General features: G+C 39.6%; 1 protein-coding gene across 1 annotated transcript; it reads left to right on the top strand. All coding sequences in view use genetic code 11, as the record gives it.

Moving 5' to 3' along the window:
* Positions 1 to 5,627: 5,627 nt before the first annotated feature.
* Positions 5,628 to 8,977, top strand: EGR_08996 (hypothetical protein; the record flags this gene model as incomplete). Its single annotated transcript, XM_024498245.1, has 5 exons — positions 5,628 to 5,731; positions 6,243 to 6,356; positions 7,162 to 7,305; positions 7,517 to 7,627; positions 8,935 to 8,977. The coding sequence occupies 5 exons, from the start codon at positions 5,628 to 5,630 to the stop codon at positions 8,975 to 8,977; spliced, it is 516 nt and encodes a 171-aa protein (XP_024347342.1).
* Between the last annotated feature and the right edge of the window lie 5,143 nt (positions 8,978 to 14,120).

Below are 14,120 nucleotides of genomic sequence, written 5' to 3'. Positions count from 1 at the left end.
CACAAGCCCCTTCCAGAATGACATGATAATTACAATGTCATCTTACACCCCCTCAGGTTAGATATGAACAGCTCCAGCAATAAAATACATTTTTTTTCTGAATGAAACGAAAGAGGCTGTAATATATTACATGTTTGTTTAACTCGTGGTTTTGGTTGCGAGTCACTTAGGGGTTCCGTCATTGTACGTGGTCTCCTGGCTATGATATTGGCCCCAAGCTCTACTGATGGCAGATAAATATGTATATTCTGCCCGAGTATTCTGCATTTTTTCGTCATCAGAGAAGTCTCGCGGCGCCACCAGGGCCATGATCAATTGAGGAAAGGTAGGGTTTACTTTTACTATTGCCTATTCGACCTTTAGTGATCAAAGATGATTGATGGTTGGTAGAATTTGGTGCAAATTCGAATGAGTCCATATTCGTTCATTTGACAGCTAATATATTTGATAAGGCCATAACAGTTTGGTTAAAATTACTTGCAGGTTGAGCTTTTATTGTGATCCGGGTGTTTATGAGAACGCCATTTCGATGTGTGATCAAGTGCAGCCAAGTAGTGCCATATCGATTCAAAAACATGACGGTATTGATGAGAAAATAAGGTCTTTATAAGTCAGGCTACTTGATTACGTTTAAAAAAATAGAAAAATAAAATACACACGACAATGGTGTAAGTTCCATTTATGATTATTCCGTACTATGAATCTAATTTAAATGTGAATGATTTCACAATCTAAATTGATGACTTCACATATGATGAATACAGTGGGCACCAAATTGGAAATTTTGTTGCCTTTAAAACAATTCCACAAAATAGGTGGCTCGTAAAATGAATTTGCAAATTAGATGAAGCTGTAAAGAAATAATATCGCAACGCTGCAAAAGCAATAGAGTTTACATAGGTTACCGAAGTCCTGACCGTCGATGTGTCAAAGGATTACACGATTAAAATATGCATGAAAAAACGTGTACTGCTGCAATATCTTAATTGTATAACTCTCAGTTTTGGTGATGAGCCACTTAGGGGCTCCGCGATTGTACCTACACCTGGCGGCCTGGCCTACGGGCCATGCCAGCACCCCCATGCCCTATTGCATGCCGACAATACATTTTACCCGAGTATTATATCTTCTTGCGTCTTCAAGGAGGTCTTAGGAAGCTATTTCAGAACTATGTAACAGAAAAACGGGTAAAAGCGAAAAAACATCACTGAACAGGCCCTACTTGTACGCTAGCGTAATAAATTGACCACATTACTAAGGCTCTGTGGTTCCCCAAAAAAAACGTAGGAGAGTTCACAGTCGTTGGGTAGGCTAACCCAAATTCACCCACTAAATGTAGTCAACCTTTTGTGTGCATTAAAATTACACCAAACAAAACTCATTTTATCGACCTTGGCAACTGTAACAGCTAATTTCATCTTTATGTGTAAGTCGATTGATGATGCCGTTATTGGCATGAAACCCCCCTTTATCCCCTTATTTCTCACAAATGGCTGTTTTACAAAGCCTTTATAATGCCTTTTTCTTCCAAATGAAACAACTATGGCAAAAGTCCTTTCACATTGGATAAATTTCAAGATTATTTGCACAAATCTTTGAGACTTTTTCACTTCCACCTAAAAATAATATAAACCAGTTTTATTGAGACGAACTGTAAGTATTTGAAAACAGCATAGAGATCAAACCTGGTCATTCGGATAAGTGTGCCTACTTATAGGTGAAAGTTAAATTGAGAAGATGGTAAAAGCTGCTAAACAAACCATAAACTATTGAGATACTAGATGCAAAAATGGGAGAAAATTATCAGTGGCCTAGAGTTCTTGGCTTAGAATACAACTACTGTGATTTACAGCAGTTAATCTTTCCTAAATGACCACGGGAACCTTTCCATTGTCATTACCATTTACTTTTCTCACGCAAATACAACCATCGCCTTTCCCACTGTGACTCCACATGACGGATTATGGCGAAATGGTTACTTGTTACCAATAGTCGTCTGGATCTCTGTCCCCCTTGGCTTGCATATCAGTCTTGAACCTGACCCAACGTTTATGTTCAACAACATGTATTCTATAAATTCATTTGCTTTTCTTGAGAATGCATAATGCCTTCTGGGAATAAGACGCCAATCAGTTTTATAAGTTTCTTGTAAATACCCGATCTATGATCCATTTCCACTCTATGGCTGTATTGAACCTGACTGTATTTGGCCTTGAATATTAAACTTAAAAATTATGCAAAGGAATTAAAAAAGAGGGTTGAAATAAAAAGTGCATGTATTGGTGAATTACAAAAGCAAATTTATTATGCTAAGTGTATACCATATTTTGTGTGAAAATTCGCTAGATATGTAAATGAGTAAGCAAGTCAGGAAGGAAATCGTTGTATGAGTTCCCTCACAAATTCTGCTCCTAATTCGGTAATTTTTGTAATAAACTGTAGCTGTCCCGGACTTCAGTGAATACGAAAGGAGACATACTACTCGGGAGGAATATGTAGTGTCGGCGTACACTAAAGGTTGGAGCTATTGGCATGGCCCGGGGGCCAGCCCACCTGCTGAAGGCAGAATAGCAGAGCATCTAATTGGCCCGTCACCATGAACAAGAGTTACGCAAACATCCAGCCTATCACGTAATCAGTAACCTTTGCTCGTTAACTATTCTTTTGAGACCCCTTAAAACTGATTCAGAAATAATACTGAGTTGTACTTCCAGACGTTATCAAGTTTTAATATTGGTTATTACATTTGTCCATTTGGCAGTCTATGAGCAGAAGTGGCTAAAATGGTTGCATTTGGGTTAAAAATGGAGCCTACTTAATGTCCACAATCACCTATTTACTTACCATGGAAAAAGTTTTTAAAAAGGTTTTATTTTTGAAGCATCTATAGTGGACTTATTTTGGCATTGCGGAAAATAATACATCCAGGTTGCGTATTCTGAGAGTTTCAACTTGTGGCTTGACCGAAGTAATTGACTAGCAGTTTATGATGGATTAAAACTTTGGTTTCCTTACAAGAACTAAAAAATTAAGGGTTTCCCTGTGCAGATGATAATAGGTCTACTAGATATTCGGACTGTTCCAAGAAATCTCGATAAAAGATTTATTATTGATGAGCTAAGTCGGAACGAAGGAGTTTAATTAACTTACGTGGGGTCTCTTCATGCAAATTATCCTATTAATATTGCTAATTTATTTTAAATACTTCACCCTCTGGTAACTATTATAGCAGTTGAAGTGTGTTATTTTTTAAATGCATACTTAGAGATGCGTATGCCCTCAGTATATCAGCTTTCATGTGATCGGCATCGCAAGTCTATTTGGACCTTATCTTATAGACTTTGGTTCAAAATCCTAATACATCAAACAGAACAGATTGAACCGTGAGACACCGTAGAGTCCCAAGACTTCTCTGAAGACAAAAAACAACACTCGGACAAAATGTGTATTTTCGAAGTTCGGAGGCCAAGCCGCCTGGCGGAGGTAAAGCAGCGGAGCCACTAAGTGGCCCGTTACTAAAACTATGGTTTAAACAAATAATTGGCCTTTTGCATAACTTACCCTATATTCATTCTATAATCGAAACCTTGCCGACCAAAATGTCTCCCTGATGTTCACTGTTCTCGTTTTGATAATAAAATTATGTACAAAACGCACAAGTTTTGTTTAATTATGAGTGATTTTACACAAATAACTCTGAAGCTTTTAAATACGGAGAAGTGGGGACATGCTTACATGAGGTGTAAGTCGGAAAATACCCCATTTATGGTTTAAGAGGTCAAGGTTTCATACTTCGTGACAAAATATATCGACTCATTGATGCTCTTTAGTAGATTTCAACAACTATAAGTAACTTATAATTATTTTTTTGCCTAAAGTTTCAGTGTTTTTTAAAAGTGAACAAAAGATTTCCCATTAGGACACCCATGTACTTCATAAAAGTGGTAGCTTACAGCTAAATACTTACTAAAATCGCTTTACAAATAGTGCTCTCTATAAGGTTGCCAATTATCCCCTAAGCTGAAACCTAGAGTCAAGCGTAGAAAGGCGGCTATCACATTTCCAGTGCCACAAGTAAACTTGTATCACGCTTTTAGATGAATTCCCTCCATTTCTCGGGATCTGCCAAAGTATGGAAGAATTTTCCATAAATACAGGAAAACTCTGCCCCATTTAGAAGAACTGTGAGCGTGGCCTCTGATTTCGATGTCTTAAGCATCTATCGTGTGGTAGATTAACACTTTCAGATCGTGATTACTGTCAGATGGACTGAAAAGTGGAGGAAAATAATTAATGGTATACAACAGATAAATATTTTACACTAAATTCGCATTCTTTCGCAGAAAATGCCCTACTTTTTCTGTGGAATCACACACAAACAGTTTTGGAGCCATTATTGCAATAATCCTTCTTAATTAGTGGTTAACTTAATTTTACAGAAATACAATCAAATTTGAGACTAACAGTGATCAACAAAACAAGGATAATAGCAGGGAATCCAATTAGATGAAAATTAGGGTATAAACAAGTTCAAAGCATTAATGAATTACACAAAAAATAAATAAACAATGATAATGGTTTACCTTAACTGTAAGCACATCACATCTTCTCTTCAGTCGAAATCAATCTCAATTGTATTTATTTACAACTCTTGCTGTGGGGTGGGCCAGCGGACAAAACTTCTTGGTGGTAAACTCCAGAAGAATCGAAAAAATGTGATTAGCATTGCAAAAGCAGTTGTTTCCCATTAAATGAGTAATCGTCCTTGCTTATACGGTCATACACGCATTATCATTGCAGTTAGCTATTTGTTTTATCTAACTCTCAGTTTTGGTAATGGGCCGCTTAGGGACTCCGTCACTGTACTCGCGCCGGGTGGTCTGCCCTTTGGACAATGCCAGTAGCCCCAAATCCTACCGTACGTTGACAATGTATATGTTGCCCTAATATAATCTATCTTCGTCTTCGCGAAAGTTTCGGGGCTCTGTAGTCATTCAACTGATTCGACAATTCGAATGGTTCAATTGAATTAGCTCCAATGCCTTTGGATCAAAAGCTCGCGCAAATTTTCCCACGCGAAGGTTTCACGCACAAGGCCTTAAAATTATCACAAAATCAAAGCAAAATTCAGTCAAAGAATGATTAATGAATTTGGTAGATTATTCTAAATTTATTATAAAGGAATTCGTCTGATAATCTGCTGATTTATAAAATCCTTAAGATTCCTGACTCACAACTCTTAAAATACATTTAAAGCGACCACTTGTGACAATATGATTGCACTTGACTGCAAATTACTTTTGTTGAGAGATCTCCACATTTGATGCCGCTTTTCTCCAAAGTGGCAAACGGATCATCCCCATCTTGATCGGGAAATCATTGAATGCTGTAATAGGTCAACTGCGGGCACATGCATTCACTGTATCACAAGTATGGACTTGGAGTTAATTTTAGGAAAGCGGCTATAATCTGGAACTTGATAGCTTCCTTACAGAAATAAGGGTTTGTTAAAAGCTTTAATTACACGATCATAACCATAAACACTGATTAAAGGACTAATTCTCAAGTTTTTTACGTGGTAAATTATCTATTGAATTGTTCATGCAGAAGTAATCATGTTTTGAATTATGCGTCCAAGGAAGAAAGTTCACCAAAAAGGAAAAGTAGCAAGGTTTATTTTTGATATGTCCAAGTTCCAACTTTTTAGATACACCTATTCATTAGTTATGAGGTACGCCAGTTAACTAGTTCAGGAGGGATTTGATCTCACCCTTTAGCTATTACACAAGCGGAATAAGAGGTTTGTTTGGGGTAGAAAGGTAGACACTGCACACCTAGGGAACAGTCTTTTCCCATCAGTCTTTTCCCTAACAAGCGTGTGGAGAAGGTTACATCAACAGGATGTTTCCATCCACACCACAGATACACACATGACGCAAGCATTTATAGGTGAGGCAAAAAAACACCAACTGTTAAAACCATCTGTTGAAGTGGTCTGGCTCCCGTACACCCTCCGACAACTGCTTCCCTACCCATTATGCTCAGACGTTTACTGTGCCGTAACTTCAGCCGGGTGCCTGCCATCACTATCATCAATAGTCTGGGAAGATGCCCCTCCCCCGGGACATTACTAATGCCTACCCCCGAGATTGAAACCAGCCGTTTCCTTTTCTACTGAACCCTATTTGCTGGTAGTTTTCATTACCATTGGCATGGGGCCTTTAAAATTGCATAGGTTTTAGTTCATTACGACATCAAATTCATCGTTTGCAGGGTATTCCATCTAAAGTTTTAAATTCTTGCTGGCTCAATCTGTGTATTTGTATATGGAAACAGGTCCATTGCAGTAAACTCAGGTATTATTAAACATTTCCACGTAAGTGTCTAATCTGTGTTTAAAATATGGAATTGTTCCAGCCTTTCAAATAAATGTCTAAAGTACTGTAATGCTTCAACCACTTGTTTAACTCTCAGTTTTGGCAATAGGTCACTTGGGTGCCCTGCCATTGTTCCTACACCTAAAGGACTGACTTTAAGCCTTGTCAGTAGTCCCAAGGCCTAATGCACGTCGGTAACACATATTATGCCCAAGTTTTATGTCTCCTTTTTGTCTTCAGGCGTAGCCTCGGGAAGGTAGTCCTAGAACAGTCGTTTTTAATCCAAAGGGCAGGCTATGCCATCTATATAATTAAAGGATTTGAAAGAATTTACTCTAAGATGTTCAGCTAATGCACCTCTGGTTCATGAATCACCCTCCAGTTGATTTAAAGTGTTATGTTTTCTAGCCCAAATGATACATTTCCCATAAGTAGCAACCGAAGTTGAAGTGCAGTTCACTCGAACTGAGGTCCTAGGGAATTTCAGCAAGGCAACAGTCTATAGCAATCAGTAACAACTCTTTTTTGTAATACATCGTAGTCCCTGTCAGAATAAGACCTTCCGAGGAATTTGACACGGTTTTTTAGGTTCATTAAGCTCCCGCTGTGGTATCACAGCTATCAACTGAAAATGTGGCCTTTGCTAAAGCTAAAAACACTTTATTATTGTATTCCAAGTGTAAACTAGAGAGCATTGAAAACAGACAATCTTCATGATGCTTCGTCAGTCATTCGGCATTCATTTTCCTTCAGAAATGTAAATGGTTTTTAAACCTATTAAAAGTACCCAAAAACTGCAACACATTATTTTGTGTCCAGACAGATGGGTTAATCATCATCATAGCCCCACATTTTTTAGCACAAAGGCATTTGGCTCAATTAGGAAAAAAAGTAATTTCAAAGACTTTTATCTAAGTAAATTAATGAGGTATTGTTGTAGGCTCGGTGTTTCCATCTTCCACCTCAGCCTTCAAACCCATTCGACGAGCAGCCGAGTTGGCTGAAGACACGCTTCTATAAACAACGATAGATAAAGGGCTACAAGCATCACGGTCTAAGTGTGTTGAGGGTGCATTTCCACTCCGGAGGCCAATGGTGCCCTGTTTATCACAAGGTTTGTATCTACTGCTCCTCTCTAGTCTAAAAGGTACATTCGAACAAGCAATACAAATTGTTATGAATAATTCTACTGAAATTGGTTGTTTCTTTGCAAAGACATATTTTAGCGTTGATACTTACATCTCATTGATGTAAGAAATTGTGTTAAGTCGGATATGAGACGCATTGCAAGCATTCCCAAGGAAACCCCTAACACGATGAAAGTTTGCCCTTTATGTTAATTACCATAACATTTTATGATGCTGTAATATATTGGTTGTTTGCTTAAACTCTCGGTTTTGGCAATGGAGGACTTAGGGGCTCCACCATTATACCTCGTCCTGGCGACCTAGTCTTTGGGCCATGTCAGTAGCTCCAAGCTCTTCTCTACGTCGACAATATATATTCTGTCCTAGTATTATTATTTCCGCCGTCATCAGGAAAGTCACGAGGCGCTGTTGTGGTGGCAGCGGAAAGCAAACCCCGTCTTAAGGTACATCTATCCTGATTTCTACTATTAGCTGACGAACTTGGAAGGGCGAAAGAAGTGCACATGCTGCGGATGGGAGAATCGGTGACCAACCTTAATAGGGTGGCTAAAAATGATGTCTACTTCCAGCAATTACACCAATCTCGTGTTCTGCAGGAATGCTATTAACAGCGGAAGCGACACCAGCCGTTAACCATCTGAAAAGTTCCATTACGGAGTTGTTTACCCTCCTGAATGAAGATAAAAAATACGTGGGAACGCAACACCTCCACTTCTCTTTTAGCTCGATACCCTGATGGATATGATAGGGTAACTCTGAAGTGAGAACAACGTGGCAAGGAGGAATGAAAGCCAAACCCTATCTCTACGAAAGGATGTTACATTCAGTCCTTTTTTACATGACTTTGCCTTTAGACCAGTGTTCCAGCGACTGGCTACGAACATAAGTGTTGGTCATTACACTCCTTTTCCCTGTTTTTAGTTGCCGTGCAGGACGAAGCTCTAGATCCAGTTGAATTTCTATGAGGGATCAGTGACATTGTGGTCAGACGTCCTCGGTTGTGAGGAAATTCAGTGACTGGCATGGATGGCTCGTGGGTGTTTCCTTACAACGCCGATTAAGTTGTGATGGCTAATGGGGGAAGTAGACCAATGAAAGCACTAAAACGACTCTAGAAGGAGGAGAGCCTCTACGGAATTCGTTAATTGTTTATTCAACTCTCAGTTTTCTTGAAGGGGCCACTTAGGTGGTCAGTCACTGCATCGTCGCCGGGTAGGCTGGCCTCCGAGGCATGCCAGTAGGCTTAAGCCCTACTGTACATCGAATACAAATCTACTCTACCCTATTAGTGTGGCTCCTTTGGTCTACAGGGAAATCTTGGGGCACTATAATCTATTTTCCTGTTCTCTCCTTCTAGATTAATGAGAGTATTCGCGTTAATTTAGGAACACCATAAATTTCAAAAAAAGTATCAAAGATGATCTTTTTATTGACAATTTGGGTTGGATTTAACCAAGGAATTAGTTATCGTCTACGAATCCATCTGTTCGTGTTTAGGCCGGCTCCGCGTAAACAGCGATTGCGATTTCCAAGATTATTTAGCATAATATGCCACGTACTATGTATCGTTTTTAAGAGTTAAACTCTAATTAATGAACCACTGAAATTCAAGGATGGATTTAGTCCTCGAAACCTCTGACCAAATAAATTTCCTAATTCGTATTTCTAGTACAAATCCAACTCGTTACCTCTATAGGCAATAATAACGCATTCTGCAAATTAAGCAGATACCTTCAGCCAATGTGAGAACAATAAAGGCCTCAATTCTATTCTCGATGTAGCCAAATTCATAATAAAATTTTCCACTGAATAGGCGTCTTCAACTGGTCTTGTGGAATGAAAGCTATCACCATTAAGCGTTGTCATATAGCGATGACACCAATATTTTTTCGATGTCAATTATTCAGCAGTTTAATTGACTGGTTTTTATACGTTTCCAAAAGTATAGATACCCGAAAAAAACTCCTAGTTTTTCTAATCCCCAAAAAATTTCTATCATCCTTAAGGGAAGCGGTGCACTCTCGGGTCATCTTAAGTCCCCCGCCTTCTATTTATCAGCACAAGAGCAGTCATCCCCATAGCTACCTACGATCACCAAGATATTTTCACCGAAGAGTAACACAAAAAGAGACTGAAGAAGGGAATCCCCTAAACCTTTTTCTTCCTTTTAATCATCTTTATTTTGTCTGTACCTTCAGCTGGAGCTCTCGTTCTGCAGTGAATCACGTTGCCATTACCCACCACCCCATCGGGGGAGAGAGACACAAAAACCCAGATACAAGCACACGCACAGACCCAGAGACTGTGAATGAAGTACCGACATTAAAGACCACACATGACCCCCTCTTTGGGCGAATCAACCTCACACTCATATACGCGCATCTCTGTGTGGGGTCACTCCTTCAGTCTGCGTAAACAAAATCGCAGGCTTCCTAGGCAATCCTTATTTGGCCTCTAAACCAGATAGATCAGATTGGGTGCTAAGGTATGTCAGTGTTTTAATTGACCATCCCATTTGACATCGCGGTATCCAAGCTGGTTCTGTGGTAAACTGTAACCATAAAGCTAAACTCATAAAAAAATTTCGAACTTTAAACATTTCAGAGCACCAAGAATCAGAGTTTGGCAGGTGCAAATAATGGCCAATATTAGCATTATTGTGGCCTTTTTCAGTATTGCCCAGAATTGAGCTGTAGATGATAGATCGGATCTGTGACCGAGGTAGGCTGAGAGCATATGCAAATGTATATGTAGTGCACCCAGGCTTCTTTGAAGACGAAAAAATCCATAATACTCGACGCATAGTAGAGCTGGAACTGCTGACATAACCCATAGGCCAGCCCATCCGGTGAAGGTGCAACGGCGGAGCACCTAGATATGACCTCTACCAAAATCGAGAGTTAAACAAGCAGCTAACACATTACATATCCCCTCTCCTCTTTTGAGTCCGAGCCAACCAGGCTAGTCATCAAAATTCTCTGCAACTGGGGAGTTACTTGATCACAACGTCATGATCCCTCATGGAGATTTTACCGGATCTAGACTTCCGTCTCATATAAGACCTGTGTTGAGGGATGGGTAAATGTGCAGACCGTCACGCTTCCCCGTAATTTTGAAGAATTTGAATGAAGCTGGTAGACGTACAGCAGTGGAACATCAGACATTAAACAGCAAAGTATGTGGTTTTGAAACTACTCAAAATACATGGGAGACAAATCCTATAAATAGTCCTATGCCTCATTATGTGTAGTTAAGTACCACCAATATTTAAAAGCCACCAGCACAGTAGTTGGTTATCGATAGCCTGCGGACCTTTTTCCACAGGTATGGCTCTTGGCTAGCAATATCAATTAAAATCCCAAGCAGTCAGGCCCTAGTGTAACTGTTTAGCGACGTAATCACCAATAACAACCTGTGATTGGGTAAATGCGATTCCCGAACTTAATCAAGGCAACCCTGTGGACATTCCATATAACGTAAGACTACCATATTACCCAGACGGAGCAAAAAATACTATGAACAGGCTTTGATTTAACTTAGCAGACTGTAAAAAATCACTTTCGATGTTTCTTTGCATTCGCTTCTCTTGCTGACATTTTCTTGATGTCGATAGCCGACAGTCAATGCCAAGCGCGAACAAGCCTGGAAAGGATTCATTTCGGTCAAAGTATGCTGGCTCAAAAGTGCGCCCATTCCTGCAAAGGTTAGATCAGCACTTGGAAAATGTGAAGAGTCAGTGGGTTATGAGTGTGCGATTAAGCCAGAAAAGGCGAATTTCGGGTTTTATTTTTACCAATTCCTTGGAGAATTTGTTGCTAAAATGCGAACGAAAAATCCTAAAAATAATAATTTTGTCTGATACCTCTGAAATAAATCAGGAGGTTTAAAAAACCTAGTCTCTTTTAATTTTGCAAATTCATAGATTTTTGGATGATTGGTAGATAGAAGAAACCGGATTTGGAAACAGATAGTTGACAGGTATGAATGTTTTCCTCCGCAGAGGTCAAAAAGTGTGCCTATTCAGCATGAATTCATTATTGACTTAATTGTAAGATATTAGTCATTTAAAAAATGGACAATTTTGTGCATGAAGGAATTTCCTGCTAAAATTAAAGTATAGGAATGTCTACATGACGCACTGTATGGGTATGTGTAATGCGCTGGTTGCATAAATCTTGGTTACGAAAAAGGGGCTACTTGGGTGCTTCGTTTGTGTACATAATGCGGGTGGGCTAGCCGCCGGATCAAACCAGTAGCACCACATCCTCCACTATTTTGGCAATACATATTCTGCTTGAGTATATTGTCTTCAGGGAAGTCAAGAGGCGCTACTTTGGTGGCAGCTGAAAGTGAACCCGATATTAAAGTACATCTATCCCAATGGCCAGGGCTGGGTGATAAGCCTTAGCGAGGCGAATGAGGTGCAAATACTGCAGATGGGAGAAGCCAAAATGATCCCTAACCAAACGGCTGTAACTGACCTCTACCTCTAGCAGTTACGTCAATCTAGCGTTCTTCAGTAATGCGACACTAGCCTTTAACCATCTGTTAAGATGTTTTACGGACTTGTCTACCATTTCTATATACGGATATCAATAATGTGAAACCGTGATACCTCCTTCAATTCTCCACTACCTGAACAGAGCCCAAAGAGATATGGCTAAGCAGCATTGAAGCGAGAACAGCGTAGCAAGGAGGAATGGAAGCGAAGCCCTGCTTTCAAGGAACGATGTAAATTATCGTCCTTTGTTATGTGACTATGCTGTTAGATCAGTAATCCTACGACTAGCCATGATACACGTGTTGACCAACACATTTCTCTGTCCACGAATTTAGCTCCCATAGAGGACGGAACTCAGATCCAGTGGATTTGCCAAGAGGGAACAATGACAGTGAGGTCAAGTGCCTCCTCAGTTGCATAAAAACTTGATGACTGGCACGATCGACTCGTGGGTGTTTCCTTACAGCACCGATTGCGTTGTGATGGCTGAAGTTGGGGGCTGGTCAAGGGGAACGCTGGGGACTACACTCAAAAGAGGAGAGGGGTTATGTAATGCTTTGGTAAAGTGGAACATAGGTGCTTCATCATTTCACAATAGCCGGATGGTCAGGTCCTAAGCCCTACTTTTGTAAAATCTACATATTCTGTAAGAGTATTATGGTTTCTCTCGTCTAGAGGGAAGTCTCAATACGCATGCATACTTCAACAGCTTGTGGCCTTCTTGATGTGCCACTGGGATGCTCAGAGATAAATAGAGGCGAAACGTTTTTATTTTTGAATTAAGATAAAGATAAGGTTATAAGAGACCATACCAAAGCATAAGAATGAACTAGTATTGGCTCAGGGAAGGGCTAGAAGTCTGAGAGAGAGATGCGACTACATGCTGCCAGGATATTGCAAACTACGATCCATGGAGACTTAAGGTCCAAGTGTTGAAAAATAGACGGAAGATTGGATTGTGAAAATAAGAGAAAATATAAGGTTTCAACTACTAATAGAATAAGGTATCTAAATATTGCCTTCCCGATGATTACGCCTGTAAAACCCTGAAGAGTAGAAGTCTGCAGAGTTGCAGATCCTGTATATGTTATTTTCGTGGATGATTTCTTCCAAAATAAATCTTTTTAGACTGCTCACAAATGTAGTAAGTGTCTTTTGTTGAGGTTTTTACATGCCTATGTTTATGGTAGAATTCTTAACATTTCAAATGCAAAATCACCAAGCAGTCAAAAAATAAAAATTGAGAGATATGAACTCGGAAACCTTTTATAACCTCCTGCAACTTCTTGGAGAAGAAGGACAATATCGTGGCAGTATGTATTGCCGATGCACAGTAGAGCTTACGACTACTGGCATAGCCCGTTATCAAACCCGTGAGCTTAACAAACCATTAATATACTACATCCTTCATCTCAAGAACTCACGCACTTTTGCTTACTGACTGCTTTCGCTATGAGTGAAAGTTGGAAGTAAGCGTTCCATGATTCCTAGGGTTAAATGCGTCTTCAGTTGCTTCCTATGCCTTTGAATTTTCTCGGCATTGAGAGAACGCATGCTAATAGCATCAGTGTTACTGTCTGCCAAGTATAAGTACCTTCAATGTGCTAAAGAAATTCAAAACATCACTGATACCTTTCAAGGATGCATTATGTCTTGCCTAGCTACATTTTGGTGTTTTAGTAACGGGCGAAGATGATTAATATATTTCAGTGGTGGGCATAAAACCCATTAGGGGTGGATAACTAGTACCTTCTTCCACAGGTGCTGTGAATTTTGCAAGTCCCTTTTTATGTGAAATATGTTTTGACGGCCCGAAAATTTCTGATTTTATTAGAAGTAATCGCTTTCATTTATTCATTCAGGATGAAAATAATAGAGGAGTAGATTTATGAGTCAAAGTATATCGAATTTCAGCCGAATGTGTTTTTGTTTTATGGAGAATCGTAGCACTGCTCATATGACAAATTGGTGGTCAAGCACACCTTATTTATTACCCAAACCTCCCTTTAAACCACGTTCGGTGCTGAAATACTAAAAGTTTGTTAAAACTGGACTTAGATGGATCGGTTTATAATCGTTTTCAAAAGCGACTAC

The sequence above is a fragment of the Echinococcus granulosus genome, assembly GCF_000524195.1.
Source record: "Echinococcus granulosus chromosome Unknown EG_S00127, whole genome shotgun sequence".
Classification (NCBI taxonomy): Eukaryota; Metazoa; Platyhelminthes; class Cestoda; order Cyclophyllidea; family Taeniidae; genus Echinococcus; species Echinococcus granulosus.
The sequence above is the reverse complement of the archived record's forward strand: the minus strand, read 5'-3'. Positions and strand labels throughout refer to the sequence as shown.